At 44.3% G+C, this 24,607-nt stretch overlaps 1 protein-coding gene across 1 annotated transcript in view; it reads left to right on the top strand.

The window, feature by feature from the left end:
• LOC121847556 (caspase-6-like) overlaps positions 1-17,435 on the top strand; it is a 44,178-nt gene extending 26,743 nt beyond the window's left edge. Inside the window, exons 2-7 of the mRNA XM_042329301.1 lie at positions 2,012-2,161; positions 2,876-2,952; positions 3,138-3,313; positions 12,764-12,917; positions 16,516-16,694; positions 17,376-17,435. Coding sequence (XP_042185235.1) covers positions 2,012-2,161; positions 2,876-2,952; positions 3,138-3,313; positions 12,764-12,917; positions 16,516-16,694; positions 17,376-17,435 — 796 coding nt within the window. The remainder of the gene's footprint in view (positions 1-2,011; positions 2,162-2,875; positions 2,953-3,137; positions 3,314-12,763; positions 12,918-16,515; positions 16,695-17,375) is intronic.
• Positions 17,436-24,607: the final 7,172 nt, after the last annotated feature.

Raw genomic sequence — 24,607 nt, 5'->3', positions numbered from 1 at the left:
TCTACTACCGCTATGACATTATTCATTACCGCTACAGGTGACATTCTACTACCGCTATGACATTATTCATTACCGCTACAGGTGACATTCTACTACCGCTATGACATTATTCATTACCGCTACAGGTGACATTCTACTACCGCTATGACATTATTCATTACCGCTACAGGTGACATTCTACTACCGCTATGACATTATTCATTACCGCTACAGGTGACATTCTACTACCGCTATGACATTATTCATTACCGCTACAGGTGACATTCTACTACCGCTATGACATTATTCATTACCGCTACAGGTGACATTCTACTACCGCTATGACATTATTCATTACCGCTACAGGTGACATTCTACTACCGCTATGACATTATTCATTACCGCTACAGGTGACATTCTACTACCGCTATGACATTATTCATTACCGCTACAGGTGACATTTATTCTACTACAGGTGACATTCGCTACCGCTGACATTATTCATTACCGCTACAGGTGACAAGGACATTCTACTACCGCTATGACATTATTCATTACCGCTACAGGTGACATTCTACTACCGCTATGACATTATTCATTACCGCTACAGGTGACATATGACAGAGTTCAGGTGCGTCCTGTTTCCATTGATCACCCTTGACATGTTTCTACAACTTCCACCTGTGATAAATTCAATTGTTCTGACATGATTTGGAAAGGCACACACCTGTCTATATAAAGTCTCACAGTTAACAGTGGATGTCAGAGCAAAAACCAACCCATGAGGTCGAGGAAATTGTCCGTAGAGCTCCGAGACAGGATTGTAATCGAGTCACAGATCTGGGGAAGGGTACCAAAACATTTCTGCAGCATTGAGGGTCCCCAAGAACACAGTGGCCTCCATCATTCTTAAGAAGTTTGGAACCACCAAGACTCTTCCTAGAGCTGGCCGCCCGGCCAAACTGAGCAAGGAAGGTGAGGTGACCAATAACCCGATGGTCACTCTGACAGAGCTCCAGAGTTCCTCTGTGGAGATGGGAGAACCTTCCAGAAGGACAACCATCTCTGCAGCACTCAACCAATCAGGTCTTTATGGTAGAGTGGCCAGACAGAAGCCACTCCTCAGTAAAAGGCACATGACAGCCTGCTTGGAGATTGCCAAAAGGCACCTAAAGGAGTCAGACCATGAGAAACAAGATTATCTGGTCTGATGAAATCAAGATTGAACTCTTTAGCTTGAATGGCAAGCATCACGTCTGGAGGAAACCTGGCACCATCCCTACGGTGAAGCATGGTGGTGGCAGCATCATGCTGTGGGATGTTTTTCAGCGGCAGGGGACCGGGAGACTAGTCAGGATCGAGGAAAGATGAACGGAGCAAAGTACAGAGAGATCCTTGATGAAAACCTGCTCCAGAGCTTTCAGGACCTCAGACTGGGGTAAAGGTTCACCTTCCAACAGGACAACGACCTTAAGCACACAGCCAAGGCAATGCAGGAGTGGCTTCGGGACAAGTCTCTGAATGTCCTTGAGTGGCCCAGCCAGAGCCCGGACTTGAACCCGATTGAACATCTCTGGAGAGACCTGAAAATAGCTGTGCAGCGATGCTCCCCATCCAACCTGACAGAGCTTGAGAGGATCTGCAGAGACGAATGGGAGAAACTCCCCAAATACAGGTGTGCCGAGCTTGTAGCGTCATACCCAAGAAGACTCGATGCTGTAATCGCTGCCAAAGGTGCTTCAACAAAATATTGAGTATAGGGTCTGAATACTTATGTAAATGTAATATTTCAGTTCTTTTTTAAATACATTTTTTTTAAATGTCTAAACCTGTTTGTTATTATGTGTAGATTGATGAGGGGGAAAACATATTTAATCGATTTTAGAATAAGGCTGTGACGTATCAAAATGTGGAAAAAGTTATGGGGTCTCGATACTTTCAGAATGCACTATATAGGATTATCTCACACCTCCCCCTTCTCTCACACCTCCCCTTATCTCTCTCTCTCTTTACATTCTCACTTCCCCCGTAGTATTGAGGTGTCAGACCCGGGGGAGGAGTATGTGATGTCATACAACCTAAGGGGGCTGGCCCTCATCTTCAACCAGGAATACTTCTCGCCAGAGCTCCGCCTCCCTCATCGCCATGGTACCAAAGCTGACAAGAACAACCTCTTGCGACGGTACACACACAGATTCACACACACAGAGTCACACACACAGAGTCACACACACACACAGAGTCACACACAGAGTCACACACAGAGTCACACACACACACACAGAGTCACACACACACACACACAGAGTCACACACACACACACACACAGAGTCACACACACACACAGAGTCACACACACAGAGTCACACACACACACAGAGTCACACACACACACACAGAGTCACACACACAGAGTCACACACACACACAGAGTCACACACACACACAGTCACACACACACAATCACACAGACAGATGGACGGACGCACCCACACACACAGAGTCACACAGACAGATGGACGGACGCACCCACACACAGTCACACAGACAGATGGACAGACGCACCCACACACACAGAGTCACACAGACAGATGGACGGACGCACCCACACACACAGAGTCACACAGACAGATGGACGGACGCACCCACACACAGAGTCACACACACAGAGTCACACAAAAGGACGAACAGACAGACAGATTCACACACACAGATGGACGGACGCACCCACACACAGAGTCACACAGACAGATGGACGGACGCACCCACACACACAGAGTCACACAAAAGGACGAACAGACAGACAGATGGACGGACGCACCCACACACACATTTGTCTGTTGTGTTTCTGTCTTTAACGTGTGTGTGTGTGTGTGTGTGTGTGTGTTTTCCCAGACTAGAGGAGCTAAGTTTTGCTGTGAGGCCATATGACAACCTGAACAGACAGGAGGTCCTGGCTGTCATAAACGATGGTAAACCACAACAAAAACATTTTGATCTGGATTTAATGATGTGAAAGTACTGTCCCCAGAGGACAGGGTAATGTGTAGAATAAATTCAGTCTGTACTTTTCTCTCTCCACACACACACACACTCACACACACACACACACACACACACACACACACACACACACACACACTCTCTCTCTCTCCAGCTGTGAACTGGAGCCATACGGAGGCAGATTGTTTCCTGTGTGTGTTTCTGAGCCACGGGGAGAATGAGTGCGTGTTCGCTAGAGACGGCAAACTCTCCATCCGAGACTTGACACACACCTTCAAAGGAGACCGCTGTCCTAGTCTGGTGTGCAAGCCCAAGATCTTCATCTTCCAGGTAGGAGTGTGTGTGTGTATGGTGGGTAAACATGTTTGTGTGTTTCAGGCGTGTAGATATGCTAACCCAGTGTGTTTAGTGCAGCAGCTACTCTACCTGGGGTCCATTAACTACTGAATATGTAGCAGCTACTCTACCTGGGGTCCATTAACATGTAGCAGCTACTCTTCCTGGGGTCCATTAACTACTGAACATGTAGCAGCTACTCTACCTGGGGTCCATTAACATGTAGCAGCTCCTCTACCTGGGGTCCATTAACATGTAGCAGCTACTCTTCCTGGGGTTCATTAACTACTGAACATGTAGCAGCTACTCTTCCTGGGGTCCATTAACTACTGACCATGTAGCAGCTACTCTTCCTGGGGTCCATTAACATGTAGCAGCTACTCTTCCTGGGGTCCATTAACATGTAGCAGCTACTCTTCCTGGGGTCCATTAACTACTGAACATGTAGCAGCTACTCTTCCTGGGGTCCATTAACTACTGAACATGTAGCAGCTACTCTTCCTGGGGTCCATTAACATGTAGCAGCTACTCTTCCTGGGGTCCATTAACATGTAGCAGCTACTCTACCTGGGGTCCATTAACTACTGAACATGTAGCAGCTACAATTCCTGGGGTCCATGAACATGTAGCAGCTACTCTTCCTGGGGTCCATTAACATGTAGCAGCTACTCTACCTGGGGTCCATTAACATGTAGCAGCTTCTCTTCCTGGGGTCCATTAACTACTGAACATGTAGCAGCTACTCTTCCTGGGGTCCATTAACATGTAGCAGCTTCTCTTCCTGGGGTCCATTAACTACTGTATATGTAGCAGCTACTCTACCTGGGGTCCATTAACTACTGAACATGTAGCAGCTACTCTTCCTGGGGTCCATTAACTACTGAACATGTAGCAGCTACTCTACCTGGGGTCCATTAACATGTAGCAGCTACTCTTCCTGGAGTCCATTAACTACTGAACATGTAGCAGCTACTCTACCTGGGGTCCATTAACATGTAGCAGCTACTCTACCTGGGGTCCATTAACATGTAGCAGCTACTCTTCCTGGGGTCCATTAACTACTGAACATGTAGCAGCTACTCTTCCTGGGGTCCATTAACAGGTAGCAGCTACTCTTCCTGGGGTCCATTAACATGTAGCAGCTACTCTACCTGGGGTCCATTAACATGTAGCAGCTACTCTTCCTGGGGTTCATTAACATGTAGCAGCTACTCTTCCTGGGGTCCATTAACTACTGAAAATGTAGCAGCTACTCTTCCTGGGGTCCATTAACATGTAGCAGCTACTCTTCCTGGGGTCCATTAACTACTGAACATGTAGCAGCTACTCTACCTGGGGTCCATTAACTACTGAACATGTAGCAGCTACTCTACCTGGGGTCCATTAACATGTAGCAGCTACTCTACCTGGGGTCCATTAACTACTGAATATGTAGCAGCTACTCTACCTGGGGTCCATTAACATGTAGCAGCTACTCTTCCTGGGGTCCATTAACTACTGAACATGTAGCAGCTACTCTTCCAAGGGTCCATTAACATGTAGCAGCTACTCTTCCTGGGGTCCATTAACTACTGAACATGTAGCAGCTACTCTACCTGGGATCCATTAACTACTGAACATGTAGCAGCTACTCTACCTGGGGTCCATTAACATGTAGCAGCTACTCTTCCTGGGATCCATTAACTACTGAACATGTAGCAGCTACTCTACCTGGGGTCCATTAACATGTAGCAGCTACTCTTCCTGGGGTCCATTAACATGTAGCAGCTACTCTTCCTGGGGTCCATTAACTACTGAACATGTAGCAGCTACTCTTCCTGGGGTCCATTAACATGTAGCAGCTACTCTACCTGGGGTCCATTAACATGTAGCAGCTACTCTACCTGGGGTCCATTAACATGTAGCAGCTACTCTTCCTGGGGTCCATTAACATGTAGCAGCTACTCTTCCTGGGGTCCATTAACTACTGAACATGTAGCAGCTACTCTTCCTGGGGTCCATTAACATGTAGCAGCTACTCTACCTGGGGTCCATTAACATGTAGCAACTACTCTACCTGGGGTCCATTAACTACTGAACATGTAGCAGCTACTCTTCCTGGGGTCCATTAACTACTGACCATGTAGCAGCTACTCTTCCTGGGGTCCATTAACATGTAGCAGCTACTCTTCCTGGGGTCCATTAACATGTAGCAGCTACTCTACCTGGGGTCCATTAACTACTGAACATGTAGCAGTTACTCTTCCTGGTGTCCATTAACATGTAGCAGCTACTCTACGTGGGGTCCATTAACTACTGAACATGTAGCAGCTACTCTTCCTGGGGTCCATTAACTACTGAACATGTAGCAGCTACTCTACCTGGGGTCCATTAACATGTAGCAGCTACTCTTCCTGGGGTCCATTAACTACTGAACATGTAGCAGCTACTCTACCTGGGGTCCATTAACATGTAGCAGCTACTCTACCTGGGGTCCATTAACTACTGACCATGTAGCAGCTACTCTTCCTGGGGTCCATTAACATGTAGCAGCTACTCTTCCTGGGGTCCATTAACTACTGAACATGTAGCAGCTACTCTTCCTGGGGTCCATTAACATGTAGCAGCTACTCTTCCTGGGGTCCATTAACATGTAGCAGCTACTCTTCCTGGGGTCCATTAACTACTGAACATGTAGCAGCTACTCTTCCTGGGGTCCATTAACATGTAGCAGCTACTCTTCCTGGGGTCCATTAACTACTGAACATGTAGCAGCTACTCTTCCTGGGGTCCATTAACATGTAGCAGCTACTCTACCTGGGGTCCATTAACTACTGACCATGTAGCAGTTACTCTTCCTGGGGTCCATTAACATGTAGCAGTTACTCTTCCTGGGGTCCATTAACATGTAGCAGCTACTCTACCTGGGGTCCATTAACTACTGAACATGTAGCAGTTACTCTTCCTGGGGTCCATTAACATGTAGCAGTTACTCTTCCTGGGGTCCATTAACATGTAGCAGCTACTCCTCCTGGGGTCCATTAACTACTGAACATGTAGCAGCTACTCTTCCTGGGGTCCATTAACATGTAGCAGCTACTCTTCCTGGGGTCCATTAACATGTAGCAGCTACTCTTCCTGGGGTCCATTAACATGTAGCAGCTACTCTACCTGGGGTCCATTAACATGTAGCAGCTACTCTACCTGGGGTCCATTAACTACTGAACATGTAGCAGCTACTCTACCTGGGGTCCATTAACTACTGACCATGTAGCAGCTACTCTTCCTGGGGTCCAGTAACTACTGACCATGTAGCAGCTACTCTTCCTGGGGTTCATTAACATGTAGCAGCTACTCTTCCTGGGGTGCATTAACATGTAGCAGCTACTCTTCCTGGGGTCCATTAACATGTAGCAGCTACTCTTCCTGGGGTTCATTAACTACTGAACATGTAGCAGCTACTCTACCTGGGGTCCATTAACATGTAGCAGCTACTCTTCCTGGGGTCCATTAACATGTAGCAGCTACTCTACCTGGGGTCCATTAACATGTAGCAGCTACTCTACCTGGGGTCCATTAACATGTAGCAGCTACTCTTCCTGGGGTCCATTAACATGTAGCAGCTACTCTTCCTGGGGTCCATTAACATGTAGCAGCTTCTCTTCCTGGGGTCCATTAACTACTGAATATGTAGCAGCTACTCTACCTGGGGTCCATTAACTACTGAATATGTAGCAGCTACTCTACCTGGGGTCCATTAACATGTAGCAGCTACTCTTCCTGGGGTCCATTAACTACTGAACATGTAGCAGCTACTCTTCCAAGGGTCCATTAACATGTGGCAGCTACTCTACCTGGGGTCCATTAACTACTGAACATGTAGCAGCTACTCTTCCTGGGATCCATTAACTACTGAACATGTAGCAGCTACTCTACCTGGGGTCCATTAACATGTAGCAGCTACTCTTCCTGGGGTCCATTAACATGTAGCAGCTACTCTTCCTGGGGTCCATTAACTACTGAACATGTAGCAGCTACTCTTCCTGGGATCCATTAACTACTGAACATGTAGCAGTTACTCTTCCTGGGGTCCATTAACATGTAGCAGTTACTCTTCCTGGGGTCCATTAACATGTAGCAGCTACTCTACCTGGGGTCCATTAACTACTGAACATGTAGCAGTTACTCTTCCTGGGGTCCATTAACATGTAGCAGTTACTCTTCCTGGGGTCCATTAACATGTAGCAGCTACTCTTCCTGGGGTCCATTAACTACTGAACATGTAGCAGCTACTCTTCCTGGGGTCCATTAACATGTAGCAGCTACTCTTCCTGGGGTCCATTAACATGTAGCAGCTACTCTTCCTGGGGTCCATTAACATGTAGCAGCTACTCTACCTGGGGTCCATTAACATGTAGCAGCTACTCTACCTGGGGTCCATTAACTACTGAACATGTAGCAGCTACTCTACCTGGGGTCCATTAACTACTGACCATGTAGCAGCTACTCTTCCTGGGGTCCAGTAACTACTGACCATGTAGCAGCTACTCTTCCTGGGGTTCATTAACATGTAGCAGCTACTCTTCCTGGGGTGCATTAACATGTAGCAGCTACTCTTCCTGGGGTCCATTAACATGTAGCAGCTACTCTTCCTGGGGTTCATTAACTACTGAACATGTAGCAGCTACTCTACCTGGGGTCCATTAACATGTAGCAGCTACTCTTCCTGGGGTCCATTAACATGTAGCAGCTACTCTACCTGGGGTCCATTAACATGTAGCAGCTACTCTACCTGGGGTCCATTAACATGTAGCAGCTACTCTTCCTGGGGTCCATTAACATGTAGCAGCTACTCTTCCTGGGGTCCATTAACATGTAGCAGCTTCTCTTCCTGGGGTCCATTAACTACTGAATATGTAGCAGCTACTCTACCTGGGGTCCATTAACTACTGAATATGTAGCAGCTACTCTACCTGGGGTCCATTAACATGTAGCAGCTACTCTTCCTGGGGTCCATTAACTACTGAACATGTAGCAGCTACTCTTCCAAGGGTCCATTAACATGTGGCAGCTACTCTACCTGGGGTCCATTAACTACTGAACATGTAGCAGCTACTCTTCCTGGGATCCATTAACTACTGAACATGTAGCAGCTACTCTACCTGGGGTCCATTAACATGTAGCAGCTACTCTTCCTGGGGTCCATTAACTACTGAACATGTAGCAGCTACTCTTCCTGGGATCCATTAACTACTGAACATGTAGCAGCTACTCTACCTGGGGTCCATTAACATGTAGCAGCTACTCTTCCTGGGGTCCATTAACATGTAGCAGCTACTCTTCCTGGGGTCCATTAACTACTGAACATGTAGCAGCTACTCTTCCTGGGGTCCATTAACATGTAGCAGCTACTCTACCTGGGGTCCATTAACTACTGAACATGTAGCAGCTACTCTTCCTGGGGTCCATTAACTACTGAACATGTAGCAGCTACTCTTCCTGGGGTCCATTAACTACTGACCATGTAGCAGCTACTCTTCCTGGGGTCCATTAACATGTAGCAGCTACTCTTCCTGGGGTCCATTAACATGTAGCAGCTACTCTACCTGGGGTCCATTAACTACTGAACATGTAGCAGCTACTCTTCCTGGGGTCCATTAACATGTAGCAGCTACTCTACCTGGGGTCCATTAACATGTAGCAGCTACTCTACCTGGGGTCCATTAACATGTAGCAGCTACTCTTCCTGGGGTCCATTAACATGTAGCAGCTACTCTACCTGGGGTCCATTAACTACTGAACATGTAGCAGCTACTCTACCTGGGGTCCATTAACTACTGAACATGTAGCAGCTACTCTACCTGGGGTCCATTAACATGTAGCAGCTACTCTTCCTGGGGTCCATTAACATGTAGCAGCTTCTCTTCCTGGGGTCCATTAACATGTAGCAGCTACTCTTCCTGGGGTCCATTTACTACTGAATATGTAGCAGCTACTCTACCTGGGGTCCATTAACTACTGAACATGTAGCAGCTACTCTTCCTGGGGTCCATTAACTACTGACCATGTAGCAGCTACTCTTCCTGGGGTCCATTAACTACTGACCATGTAGCAGCTACTCTTCCTGGGGTCCATTAACTACTGAACATGTAGCAGTTACTCTTCCTGGGGTCCATTAACTACTGACCATGTAGCAGCTACTCTACCTGGGGTCCATTAACTACTGAACATGTAGCAGCTACTCTTCCTGGGGTCCGTTGACATGTAGCAGCTACTCTACCTGGGGTCCATTAACTACTGAACATGTAGCAGCTACTCTTCCTGGGGTCCATTAACATGTAGCAGCTACTCTTCCTGTGGTCCATTAACATGTAGCAGCTACTCTACCTGGGGTCCATTAACTACTGAACATGTAGCAGCTACTCTTCCTGGGGTCCATTAACATGTAGCAGCTACTCTTCCTGTGGTCCATTAACATGTAGCAGCTACTCTACCTGGGGTCCATTAACTACTGAACATGTAGCAGCTACTCTACCTGGGGTCCATTAACTACTGAACATGTAGCAGCTACTCTTCCTGGGGTCCATTAACTACTGAACATGTAGCAGCTACTCTTCCTGGGGTCCATTAACTACTGAACATGTAGCAGCTACTCTTCCTGGGGTCCATTAACTACTGAACATGTAGCAGCTACTCTTCCTGGGGTCCATTAACATGTAGCAGCTACTCTTCCTGGGGTCCATTAACATGTAGCAGCTACTCTACCTGGGGTCCATTAACTACTGAACATGTAGCAGCTACTCTACCTGGGGTCCATTAACATGTAGCAGCTACTCTTCCTGGGGTCCATTAACAGGTAGCAGCTACTCTACCTGGGGTCCATTAACTACTGAACATGTAGCAGCTACTCTTCCAAGGGTCCATTAACCTGTAGCAGCTACTCTTCCTGGGGTCCATTAACTACTGAACATGTAGCAGCTACTCTTCCTGGGGTCCATTAACTACTGAACATGTAGCAGCTACTCTACCTGGGGTCCATTAACTACTGAACATGTAGCAGCTACTCTTCCTGGGGTCCATTAACATGTAGCAGCTACTTTTCCTGGGGTCCATTAACTACTGAACATACAGCAGCTACTCTTCCTGGGGTCCATTAACATGTAGCAGCTACTTTTCCTGGGGTCCATTCACTACTGAACATACAGCAGCTACTCTTCCTGGGGTCCATTAACATGTAGCAGCTACTCTTCCTGGGGTCCATTAACATGTAGCAGCTACTCTTCCTGGGGTCCATTAACATGCTGGCAGCTACTCTTCCTGGGGTCCATTAACATGTAGCAGCTACCATTAACTACTGAACATACAGCAGCTACTCTTCCTGGGGTCCATTAACATGTAGCAGCTACTCTTCCTGGGGTCCATTAACATGTAGCAGCTACTTTTCCTGGGGTCCATTAACTACTGACCATGTAGCAGCTACTCTACCTGGGGTCCATTAACTACTGAACATACAGCAGCTACTCTTCCTGGGGTCCATTAACTACTGAACATGACAAAGTACAGAACAACATAAAATAAACATTGAATTCAAAATAAAAAATAAAATATTAGTTATACACCTACTCATTCCAGGGTTTTTCTTTATTTTGTATTATTTTCTACATTGTACAATAATAGTGAAGACATCAAAACTATGAAATAACACATATGGAATCATGTATTAACCAAAAAAGTTAAGAAAAACCCTGGAATGAGTAGGTGTGTCCAAACGTTTGACTGGTACTGTTGGAAAGACATCAAGAGACAACATAATACTGTTTACACACTATTCATATACGGTATACTTATTCATATATCCAGTTAAATGAGAGCCTTAGAAAGAGGAGAGGTGCTGTGATACAAGATGTTTTTTTAAAGCTAAACTTGCTTTTTGCCTGAGTAACCTCTGGTAACAGATCATTCCATGATGACATGACTCTATACATAACGGAGTAACAGATCATTCCATGATGACATGACTCTATAAATAACGGAGTAACCTCTGGTAACAGATCATTCCATGATGACATGTCTCTATAAATAACTGAGTAACCTCTGGTAACAGATCATTCCATGATGACATGACTCTACATAACGGAGTAACCTCTGGTAACAGATCATTCTGATGGGGTTTGTGTTCAGTGTGTTATAGTGGTGTTTCTGATGGGGTTTGTGTTCAGTGTATTATAGTGGTGTTTCTGATGGGGTTTGTGTTCAGTGTATTATAGTGGTGTTTCTGATGGGGTTTGTGTTCAGTGTATAATAGTGGTGTTTCTGATGGGGTTTGTGTTCAGTGTATTATAGTGGTGTTTCTGATGGGGTTTGTGTTCAGTGTATTATAGTGGTGTTTCTGATGGGGTTTGTGTTCAGTGTATTATAGTGGTGTTTCTGATGGGGTTTGTGTTCAGTGTATTATAGTGGTGTTTCTGATGGGGTTTGTGTTCAGTGTATTATAGTGGTGTTTCTGATGGGGTTTGTGTTCAGTGTATTATAGTGGTGTTTCTGATGGGGTTTGTGTTCAGTGTATTATAGTGGTGTTTCTGATGGGGTTTGTGTTCAGTGTATTATAGTGGTGTTTCTGATGGGGTTTGTGTTCAGTGTATTATAGTGGTGTTTCTGATGGGGTTTGTGTTCAGTGTATTATAGTGGTGTTTCTGATGGGGTTTGTGTTCAGTGTATTATAGTGGTGTTTCTGATGGGGTTTGTGTTCAGTGTATTATAGTGGTGTTTCTGATGGGGTTTGTGTTCAGTGTATTATAGTGGTGTTTCTGATGGGGTTTGTGTCCAGTGTATTATAGTGGTGTTTCTGATGGGGTTTGTGTGCCTGTTTCAAGTGGATGCTAATAGATTATACAAGTGGTTAGGCCTTTTTAACACACAAATCCAGTAGTTAATTTCTCTTCAACCCTCAGCCATGAAAGACGGTGTTAGTTCTCTGTGTGCAGTTCAGGACAAGTCGTGCTGCTCTCTGCTTTGATAGGTCTTTCTTTGCTCCACATGACCACATTACCAGACAATAATTAATACGGGGGACAAGACCAGAGCCCGAACAACCAGGACAGTGGATCTTTGTGTCAAAAACACAGATCATATTTTTTTTTTTTTTATAACAGACATACCTCTCTCCCCCAATCTTCACAACAACTCTGTCAATAGGACTTGACCTTGATAACTGACCCTCTGATTTTACTCCTTGGAGTTCAGCTTCTTCGACTTGTTCAAGTGGTCACACCCCCCTTTATGTACAACACCAGTTGAGGTTTAGGTCTTAGAGAATGTTTTGAACCAAATACAATGATGTATTTGTGTTAGGCTGGTTTATATACCTGTAGGTGGACTGTGAGGTTCATGCTAACCAGCTGGTTTATATACCTGTAGGTGGACTGTGAGGTTCATGCTAACCAGCTGGTTGTGTCTGTCCACTAGGCGTGTCGTGGGGATAAACATGACGAGCCAGTCAGTCCTATAGTAGACGTGGTGGACTGTGAGGTTCACGCTAACCAGCTGGTTGTGGACGCTGGGACGGTACACACACTTCCTGCTGGAGCGGACTTCCTGATGTGCTACTCTGTGGCCGAGGGTGAGATCGATCAAGCCACACACACCATCATCACATTATCCATTCAATAGACTCTCACATTGACCTTCCAGTCTCTTCCTTTCAACGTGGTTCCCTTCTCCCATCCTGTCCGTCTCTCTGTCTGTCTCTCTCTCTGTCCGTCTCTCTCTCTGTCTCTCTCTGTCCGTCTCTCTGTCTGTCTCTCTCTGTCCGTCTCTCTGTCTCTCTCTGTCCGTCTCTCTGTTTGTCTCTCTCTCTCTCTGTCTGTCTCTCTCTCTCTCTCTCTCTCTGTCCGTCTCTCTCTGTCCGTCTCTCTGTCTGTCTCTCTCTCTCTCTGTCTGTCTGTCTCTCTCTCTCTCTGTCTGTCTCTCTCTGTCCGTCTCTCTGTCTGTCTCTCTCTGTCCCTCTCTCTGTCCGTCTCTCTGTCTGTCTCTCTCTCTCTGTCTCTCTCTGTCTGTCTCTGTCTGTCTGTCTCTCTGTCTGTCTCTCTCTGTCTGTCTCTCTCTGTCCGTCTCTCTGTCTGTCTCTCTCTGTCCGTCTCTCTGTCTGTCTCTCTCTGTCCCTCTCTCTGTCTGTCTCTCTCTCTCTGTCTCTCTCTGTCTGTCTCTCTGTCTGTCTCTCTCTGTCCGTCTCTCTCTGTCCGTCTCTCTCTGTCCGTCTCTCTCTCTGTCTCTCTCTCTCTCTTTCTGTCTGTCTGTCTCTCTCTCTCTCTGTCTCTCTCTGTCTGTCTCTCTCTGTCCGTCCCTCTGTCTGTCTCTCTCTGTCCGTCTCTCTCTCTGTCTCTCTCTCTCTCTCTCTCTCTCTTTCTGTCTGTCTGTCTGTCTGTCTGTCTGTCTGTCTGTCTCTCTCTCTGTCTCTCTCTGTCTCTCTCTCTGTCCGTCTCTCTCTCTGTCTCTCTCTCTGTCCGTCTCTCTCTCTGTCTCTGTCTCAAATCAAATCAAATCAAATCAAATTTTATTTGTCACATACACATGGTTAGCAGATGTTAATGCGAGTGTAGCGAAATGCTTGTGCTTCTAGTTCCGACAATGCAGTAATAACGAGCAAGTAATCTAACTAACAATTCCAAAAAAAAAACTACTGTCATACACAGTGTAAGGGGATAAAGAATATGTACATAAGGATATATGAATGAGTGATGGTACAGAGCAGCATAGGCAAGATACAGTAGATGATATCGAGTACAGTATATACATATGAGATAAGTATGTAAACCAAGTGGCATAGTTAAAGTGGCTAGTGATACATGTATTACATAAGGATGCAGTCGATGATATAGAGTACAGTATCAACGTATGCATATGAGATGAACAATGTAGGGTAAGTAACATTATATAAGGTAGCATTGTTTAAAGTGGCTAGTGATATATTTACATCATTTCCCATCGATTCCCATGATTAAAGTGGCTGGAGTAGAGTCAGTGTCATTGACAGTGTGTTGGCAGTAGCCACTCAATGTTAGTGGTGGCTGTTTAACAGTCTGATGGCCTTGAGATAGAAGCTGTTTTTCAGTCTCTCGGTCCCAGCTTTGATGCACCTGTACTGACCTCGCCTTCTGGATGGCAGCGGGGTGAACAGGCAGTGGCTCGGGTGGTTGATGTCCTTGATGATCTTTATGGCCTTCCTGTAGCATCGGGTGGTGTAGGTGTCCTGGAGGGCAGGTAGTTTGCCCCCGGTGATGCGTTGTGCAGACCTCACTACCCTCTGGAGAGCCTTACGGTTGAGGGCGGTGCAGTTGCCATACCAGGCGGTGATACAGCCCGCCAGGATGCTCTCGATTGTGCATCTGTAGAAGTTTGTGAGTGCTTTTGGTGACAAGCCGAATTTCTTCAGCCTCCTGAGGTTGAAGAGGCGCTGCTGCGCCTTCCTCACGATGCTGTCTGTGTGAGTGGACCAATTCAGTTTGTCTGTGATGTGTATGCCGAGGAACTTAAAACTTGCTACCCTCTCCACTACTGTTCCATCGATGTGGATGGGGGGTGTTCCCTCTGCTGTTTCCTGAAGTCCACAATCATCTCCTTAGTTTTGTTGACGTTGAGTGTGAGGTTATTTTCCTGACACCACACTCCGAGGGCCCTCACCTCCTCCCTGTAGGCCGTCTCGTCGTTGTTGGTAATCAAGCCTACCACTGTTGTGTCGTCCGCAAACTTGATGATTGAGTTGGAGGCGTGCATGGCCACGCAGTCGTGGGTGAACAGGGAGTACAGGAGAGGGCTCAGAACGCACCCTTGTGGGGCCCCAGTGTTGAGGATCAGCGGGGAGGAGATGTTGTTGCCTACCCTCACCACCTGGGGGCGGCCCGTCAGGAAGTCCAGTACCCAGTTGCACAGGGCGGGCCGAGACCCAGGGTCTCGAGCTTGATGACGAGCTTGGAGGGTACTATGGTGTTGAATGCCGAGCTGTAGTCGATGAACAGCATTCTCACATAGGTATTCCTCTTGTCCAGATGGGTTAGGGCAGTGTGCAGTGTGGTTGAGATTGCATCGTCTGTGGACCTATTTGGGCGGTAAGCAAATTGGAGTGGGTCAAGGGTGTCAGGTAGGGTGGAGGTGATATGGTCCTTGACTAGTCTCTCAAAGCACTTCATGATGACGGATGTGAGTGCTACGGGGCGGTAGTCGTTTAGCTCAGTTACCTTAGCTTTCTTGGGAACAGGAACAATGGTGGCCCTCTTGAAGCATGTGGGAACAGCAGACTGGTATAGGGATTGATTGAATATGTCCGTAAACACACCGGCCAGCTGGTCTGCGCATGCTCTGAGGGCGCGGCTGGGGATGCCGTCTGGGCCTGCAGCCTTGCGAGGGTTAACACGTTTAAATGTCTTACTCACTTCGGCTGCAGTGAAGGAGAGACCGCATGTTTCCGTTGCAGGCCGTGTCAGTGGCACTGTATTGTCCTCAAAGCGGGCAAAAAGTTATTTAGTCTGCCTGGGAGCAAGACATCCTGGTCCGTGACTGGGCTGGGTTTCTTCCTGTAGTCCGTGATTGACTGTAGACCCTGCCACATACCTCTTGTGTCTGAGCCGTTGAATTGAGATTCTACTTTGTCTCTGTACTGGCGCTTAGCTTGTTTGATAGCCTTGCGGAGGGAATAGCTGCACTGTTTGTATTCAGCCATGTTACCAGACACCTTGCCCTGATTAAAAGCAGTGGTTCGTGCCTTCAGTTTCACACGAATGCTGCCATCAATCCACGGTTTCTGGTTAGGGAATGTTTTAATCGTTGCTATGGGAACGACATCTTCAACGCACGTTCTAATGAACTCGCACACCGTATCAGCGTATTCGTCAATGTTGTTGTCTGACGCAATACGAAACATCTCCCAGTCCACGTGATGGAAGCAGTCTTGGAGTGTGGAGTCAGCTTGGTCGGACCAGCGTTGGACAGACCTCAGCGTGGGAGCTTCTTGTCTCTCTTTCTGTCTGTCTGTCTGTCTCTCTCTCTCTCTGTCTCTCTCTGTGTCTGTCTCCATCTCTCTCTCTCTGTCTGTCTCTCTCTGTCCGTCTCTCTCTCTGTCTCTGTCTCTCTCTGTGTCTGTCTCCATCTCTCTCTCTCTCTGTCTGTCTCTCTCTCTCTCTGTCTCTCTCTGTGTCTGTCTCTTTCCATCTCTCTGTGTGTAGGTTATTTCTCCCACAGAGAGACGTTGAATGGATCGTGGTACATCCAGGACCTATGTGAAGTGCTCCAGGAGTACGGAACGCGGCTGGAAATCACAGAGATGATGACGCTAGTTAACCGCCGGGTGTCGCTGCGACGCGTAGAGAACTGTGCCGACCGCAACGCCATCGGGAAGAAACAGGTAGACACACACACACAGGAAGTAGACACACACACACACACAGGAAGTAGACACACACACACAGGAAGTAGACACACACACACACAGGAAGTAGACACACACACACAGGAAGTAGACACACACACACACACACACACACACACACACACAGGAAGTAGACACACACACACAGGAAGTAGACACACACACAGGAAGTAGACACACACACACAAAGTACACACACACACAGGAAGTAGACACACACACAGGAAGTAGACATACACACACACACACAGGAAGTAGACCCACACACAGGAAGTAGACACACACACGCACAGGAAATATTCATGACATTTTGCCTCACGCTAATTAACATTTAAAAAAAACATTTCGCATCTCAAGGCCATTAGGACCTGATGGAAGGACAATAGAGCCCTGAGTACCAGGTCATTAGGACCAGTCAGACAGGCAACACACACTCAGTCAGACAGGCAACACACACACACAGTCAGACTGGCAACACACTCACACACACAGTCAGACAGGCAACACACTCACACACACAGTCAGACAGGCAACACACACACACACACACACACAGTCAGACAGGCAACACACACACAGTCAGACAGGCAACACACACACTTTGTCACTCACTCATTTATTCATTAATCTCTCTCTCCCAAACTCATCCTGTCCCAGGTCCCCTGCTATACCTCTATGCTCACAAAGAAACTTTACTTCAGATCCAAGAAGCTCTGAGACAAGATGGCAACTTTACTTCAGATCCAAGAAGCTCTGAGACAAGATGGCAACTTTACTTCAGATCCAAGAAGCTCTGAGACAAGATAGCAACTTTACTTCAGATCCAAGAAGCTCTGAGACAAGATAGCAACTTTACTTCAGATCCAAGAAGCTCTGAGACAAGATGGCAACTTTACTTCAGATCCAAGAAGCTCTGAGACAAGATAGCAACTTTACTTCAGATCCAAGAAGCTCTGAGACAAGATAGCAACTTTACTTCAGATCCAAGAAGCTCTGAGACAAGATGGCAACTTTACTTCAGATCCAAGAAGCTCTGAGACAAGATAGAAGACACAATACTCATATGAACCTCTAACACAGATTTATGTCTCAATTCAATCCTTAGCCCTGGAGCCCTTACAATACTGTACCAGATTCAAGATACTCAACTGAGGCAAGACATTCTACATTATCTACTCCCGGGTCAAAACAAGACATTCTACTCTACAGAATCAAGACACTAAACAAAGATATTCTGAGACACTAAAAAACAAAATATATTTTTACAAGATCAAGATACTGCACTAAGACAAGATACTCCACTACCACCCGCAATCATAGAGATCCTATTAAATTACTAGAGGAGGGGTGGGGGGGTGCTGTGTTATAAACCCTCAAAGTTCCAGAATGGGCTGAAAATGGCAGCCATATTGGTCAGGGAGAAATCCAAACCAGTCCAATAGGTCGTTATCAGTAAAGCTTCACAATAAGGTGCAAAGCGTTTGATTTGGCAGCTAGGGGGTGGACCCTCAGCTCCACTAAAACCGTTGACAACTATGGGCCGTTTTCAAGCAATTGTTAAATAAATGTAAATGAACTCTTTTTAGTTTTAATATCATCACGTCTTGAAGAGCCTCGTGGGATCTACACATTTCCTATTATTCCACATTGAGCTCTATCGTCAGACGTATACAACAATTAACTGTATGCTTTTCATGATCAGTAAACATCCATTGGTCCTTGTATTTAGAAAACGTGAGGGTAGTCAGATCCATTTGGCGTGTAGCTAGCTAGCTAAGCTTAGCAACCGACGTGTCATTTAGCTTCCTCAGAGATGAGGCTTTTGGAAAGAACTTGTCCTCGTCCTGGTAAAGTTGTCAGTCGGACATCTGTCACTACCGCTATAGATGGCAAGAAAATGAAATAAATATAGCCATCTAGTTTATCCCCTGAAAGCTTGTTAACTAGCCATCTAGTTTATCCCCTGAAAGCTTGTTAACTAACCATCTAGTTTATCCCCTGAAAGCTTGTTAACTAGCCATATTGACTGATCTGTTGTTAGCTTGTTAACTAGCCATATTTACTGATCTGTTGTTAGCTTGTTAACTAGCCATATTGACTGATCTGTTATTAGCTAGCTAGCCATATTGACTGATCTGTTATTAGTTAACTAGCCATATTGACTGATCTGTTATTAGCTTTTTAACTAGCCATATTGACATGATCTGTTATTAGCTTTTTAACTAGCCATATTGACATGATCTGTTTTTAGCTTTTTAACTAGCCATATTGACTGATCTGTTATTAGTTAACTAGCCATATTGACATGATCTGTTATTAGCTTTTTAACTAGCCATATTGACTGATCTGTTATTAGTTAACTAGCCATATTGACATGATCTGTTATTAGCTTTTTAACTAGCCATATTGACTGATCTGTTATTAGCTTTTTAACTAGACATATTGACTGATCTGTTATTAGTTAACTAGCCATATTGACTGATCTGTTATTAGCTAGCTAGACAATTTGACTGTGGCCCATCAATCAATGTAGTCTATCATGTCTTGTCAGCAGAAATCGTAATTAAATACTCTTAAAAACAAATGTTGAAAATGGGATAATGTTGCCTATCTTCGCTAGTTGGTCCTATATTGGTTGGAGAAGAAAGTACATTACTTCTACTTACCACTATGTTTAGCCAACTGTACCAAGTTCATACCTATAGCTTTCATAGTAAACATGATCAGCTAACGATAATGTTACATGGCCCTTCTGCTGTTTGACAGGCAGAGCCCACAAAGGATGGGAAATCAACCTAAACCACTATTGGCCACCACTCATTGTCACTTCACTTTTATATCACTAAAATATCCAGTTAATGGTGGCGAACATTGAGAGATATCGCAAGACTACCCTACGTATCTAAAATGACATGATCAACTGATGTTTACTGTTATGAGAAACAGGCAGTTACTTCCTGTATAACTCTGATGATAGAACTAAGCAGTTACTTCCTGTATAACTCTGATGATAGAACTAAACAGTTACTTCCTGTATAACTCTGATGATAGAGCTAAACAGTTACTTCCTGTATTACTCTGATGATAGAGATAAATGTGCGCAATTGTTTTGCATGGAATAATTTGACATTTGTAGGTCTAACTATGCTCTTCAAGAGCTGTTGATATCACAACCAAATTGGCTAACATTTACGTAAAAATCCCTTGAAAACGACTCGCACAAAATGGTTTTAGCGGAGCTGTGTGTCTCTCCTGACTGATCAGTTGTAATCTTGTTTACCTATGGTTTTAGTGGAGCTGTGTGTCTCTCCTTGACTGATCAGTTGTAATCTTGTTTAACTATGGTTTTAGTGGAGCTGTGTGTCTCTCCTTGACTGATCAGTTGTAATCTTGTTTAACTATGGTTTTAGTGGAGCTGTGTGTCTCTCCTTGACTGATCAGTTGTAATCTTGTTTAACTATGGTTTTAGTGGAGCTGTGTGTCTCTCCTTGACTGATCAGTTGTAATCTTGTTTAACTATGGTTTTAGTGGAGCTGTGTGTCTCTCCTTGCCTGATCAGTTGTAATCTTGTTTAACTATGGTTTTAGTGGAGCTGTGTGTCTCTCCTTGACTGATCAGTTGTAATCTTGTTTACCTATGGTTTTAGTGGAGCTGTGTGTCTCTCCTTGACTGATCAGTTGTAATCTTGTTTAACTATGGTTTTAGTGGAGCTGTGTGTCTCTCCTTGACTGATCAGTTGTAATCTTGTTTACCTGATGGTTTTAGTGGAGCTGTGTGTCTCTCCTTGACTGATCAGTTGTAATCTTGTTTAACTATGGTTTTAGTGGAGCTGTGTGTCTCTCCTTGACTGATCAGTTGTAATCTTGTTTAACTATGGTTTTAGTGGAGCTGTGTGTCTCTCCTTGACTGATCAGTTGTAATCTTGTTTACCTATGGTTTTAGTGGAGCTGTGTGTCTCTCCTTGACTGATCAGTTGTTTTAATCTTGTTTAATCTTGTTTAACTGGTTTTAGTGGAGCTGTGTGTCTCTCCTTGACTGATCAGTTGTAATCTTGTTTAACTATGGTTTTAGTGGAGCTGTGTGTCTCTCCTTGACTGATCAGTTGTAATCTTGTTTAACTATGGTTTTAGTGGAGCTGTGTGTCTCTCCTTGACTGATCAGTTTATAATCTTGTTTAACTATGGTTTTAGTGGAGCTGTGTGTCTCTCCTTGACTGATCTGTTATTATCTTGTTTAACTATGGTTTTAGTGGAGCTGTGTGTCTCTCCTTGACTGATCTGTTATTATCTTGTTTAACTATGGTTTTAGTGGAGCTGTGTGTCTCTCCTTGACTGATCTGTTATTATCTTGTTTAACTATGGTTTTAGTGGAGCTGTGTGTCTCTCCTTGACTGATCTGTTATTATCTTGTTTAACTATGGTTTTAGTGGAGCTGTGTGTCTCTCCTTGACTGATCTGTTATTATCTTGTTTAACTATGGTTTTAGTGGAGCTGTGTGTCTCTCCTTGACTGATCTGTTATTATCTTGTTTAACTATGGTTTTAGTGGAGCTGTGTGTCTCTCCTTGACTGATCTGTTATTATCTTGTTTAACTATGGTTTTAGTGGAGCTGTGTGTCTCTCCTTGACTGATCTGTTATTATCTTGTTTAACTATGGTTTTAGTGGAGCTGTGTGTCTCTCCTTGACTGATCAGTTGTTATCTTGTTTAACTATGGTTTTAGTGGAGCTGTGTGTCTCTCCTTGACTGATCAGTTGTAATCTTGTTTAACTATGGTTTTAGTGGAGCTGTGTGTCTGATCCTTGACTGATCAGTTGTAATCTTGTTTAACTATGGTTTTAGTGGAGCTGTGTGTCTCTCCTTGACTGATCAGTTGTAATCTTGTTTAACTATGGTTTTAGTGGAGCTGTGTGTCTCTCCTTGACTGATCAGTTATTTAATCTTGTTTAACTATGGTTTTAGTGGAGCTGTGTGTCTCTCCTTGACTGATCAGTTGTAATCTTGTTTAACTATGGTTTTAGTGGAGCTGTGTGTCTCTCCTTGACTGATCTGTTAGTTTAACTATGGTTTTAGTGGAGCTGTGTGTCTCTCCTTGACTGATCTTTATTATCTTGTTTAACTATGGTTTTAGTGGAGCTGTGTGTCTCTCCTTGACTGATCTGTTATTATCTTGTTTAACTATGGTTTTAGTGGAGCTGTGTGTCTCTCCTTGACTGATCAGTTATTATCTTGTTTAACTATGGTTTTAGTGGAGCTGTGTGTCTCTCCTTGACTGATCTGTTATTATCTTGTTTAACTATGGTTTTAGTGGACTGATCTTGTGTCTTGTTTAACTCTGTGTGTCTCTCCTTGACTGACTGTTATCTTGTTTAACTATGGTTTTAGTGGAGCTGTGTGTCTCTCCTTGACTGATCTTGTTTAACTATGGTTTTAGTGGAGCTGTGTGTCTCTCCTTGACTGATCTGTTATTATCTTGTTTAACTATGGTTTTAGTGGAGCTGTGTGTCTCTCCTTGACTGATCAGTTGTAATCTTGTTTAACTATGGTTTTAGTGGAGCTGTGTGTCTCTCCTTGACTGATCTGTTATTATCTTGTTTAACTATGGTTTTAGTGGAGCTGTGTGTCTCTCCTTGACTGATCAGTTGTTATCTTGTTTAACTATGGTTTTAGTGGAGCTGTGTGTCTCTCCTTGACTGATCAGTTATTATCTTGTTTAACTATGGTTTTAGTGGAGCTGTGTGTCTCTCCTTGACTGATCAGTTGTTATCTTGTTTAACTATGGTTTTAGTGGAGCTGTGTGTCTCTCCTTGACTGATCAGTTGTAATCTTGTTTAACTATGGTTTTAGTGGAGCTGTGTGTCTCTCCTTGACTGATCAGTTGTAATCTTGTTTAACTATGGTTTTAGTGGAGCTGTGTGTCTCTCCTTGACTGATCTTGTTTAACTATGGTTTTAGTAATCTTGTTTAACTATGGTTTTAGTGGAGCTGTGTGTCTCTCCTTGACTGATCAGTTGTAATCTTGTTTAACTATGGTTTTAGTGGAGCTGTGTGTCTCTCCTTGACTGATCAGTTGTAATCTTGTTTAACTATCAGTTGTAATCTTGTTTTATGGTTTTAGTGGAGCTGTGTGTCTCTCCTTGACTGATCTGTTATTATCTTGTTTAACTATGGTTTTAGTGGAGCTGTGTGTCTCTCCTTGACTGATCAGTTGTAATCTTGTTTAACTATGGTTTTAGTGGAGCTGTGTGTCTCTCCTTGACTGATCTGTTATTATCTTGTTTACCTATGGTTTTAGTGGAGCTGTGTGTCTCTCCTTGACTGATCTGTTATTATCTTGTTTAACTATGGTTTTAGTGGAGCTGTGTGTCTCTCCTTGACTGATCTGTTATTATCTTGTTTAACTATGGTTTTAGTGGAGCTGTGTGTCTCTCCTTGACTGATCTTTATATCTTGTTTAACTATGGTTTTAGTGGAGCTGTGTGTCTCTCCTTGACTGATCTGTTATTATCTTGTTTAACTATGGTTTTAGTGGAGCTGTGTGTCTCTCCCTTGACTGATCAGTTGTAATCTTGTTTAACTATGGTTTTAGTGGAGCTGTGTGTCTCTCCTTGACTGATCTGTTATTATCTTGTTTAACTATGGTTTTAGTGGAGCTGGAGCTGTTGTCTTGTTTAACTCCTGACTGATCTGTTATTATCTTGTTTAACTATGGTTTTAGTGGAGCTGTGTGTCTCTCCTTGACTGATCTGTTATTATCTTGTTTAACTATGGTTTTAGTGGAGCTGTGTGTCTCTCCTTGACTGATCAGTTATAATCTTGTTTAACTATGGTTTTAGTGGAGCTGTGTGTCTCTCCTTGACTGTTGTCTTGTTTATTGGTTTTATGGAGCTTGTTCTACTGATCAGTTGTATCTTGTTTAACTATGGTTTTAGTGGAGCTGTGTGTCTCTCCTTGACTGATCTGTTATTATCTTGTTTAACTATGGTTTTAGTGGAGCTGTGTGTCTCTCCTTGACTGATCAGTTGTAATCTTGTTTAACTATGGTTTTAGTGGAGCTGTGTGTCTCTCCTTGACTGATCTGTTATTATCTTGTTTAACTATGGTTTTAGTGGAGCTGTGTGTCTCTCCTTGACTGATCAGTTATTAGCTGTGTGTCTTGTGATCTATTATCTTGTTTAACTGGTTTTAGTGGAGCTGTGTGTCTCTCCTTGACTGATCAGTTATTATCTTGTTTAACTATGGTTTTAGTGGAGCTGTGTGTCTCTCCTTGACTGATCTGTTATTATCTTGTTTAACTATGGTTTTAGTGGAGCTGTGTGTCTTGTAATCTTGTTTAACCTGTGTGTCTCTCCTTGACTGATCTGTTATCTTGTTTAACTATGGTTTTAGTGGAGCTGTGTGTCTCTCCTTGACTGATTGTTTATCTTGTTTAACTATGGTTTTAGTGGAGCTGTGTGTCTCTCCTTGACTGATCAGTTATTTAATCTTGTTTAAGCTGTGTGTCTCTCCTTGACTGGTTTTAGTTTTAGGGAGCTGTGTGTCTCTCCTTGACTGATCTGTTGTTATCTTGTTTAACTATGGTTTTAGTGGAGCTGTGTGTCTCTCCTTGACTGATCTGTTGTAATCTTGTTTAACTATGGTTTTAGTGGAGCTGTGTGTCTCTCCTTGACTGATCTGTTATTATCTTGTTTAACTATGGTTTTAGTGGAGCTGTGTGTCTCTCCTTGACTGATCAGTTGTTAATCTTGTTTAACTTGGTTTTAGTGGAGCTGTGTGTTACTGATCAGTTGTATTGTTTAACTATGGTTTTAGTGGAGCTGTGTGTCTCTCCTTGACTGATCAGTTGTAATCTTGTTTAACTATGGTTTTAGTGGAGCTGTGTGTCTCTCCT

The sequence above is a fragment of the Oncorhynchus tshawytscha genome, linkage group LG10 (genome assembly GCF_018296145.1).
Source record: "Oncorhynchus tshawytscha isolate Ot180627B linkage group LG10, Otsh_v2.0, whole genome shotgun sequence".
NCBI classification, from domain to species: Eukaryota; Metazoa; Chordata; class Actinopteri; order Salmoniformes; family Salmonidae; genus Oncorhynchus; species Oncorhynchus tshawytscha.
This window is presented reverse-complemented; position numbering and strand designations above follow the sequence as displayed.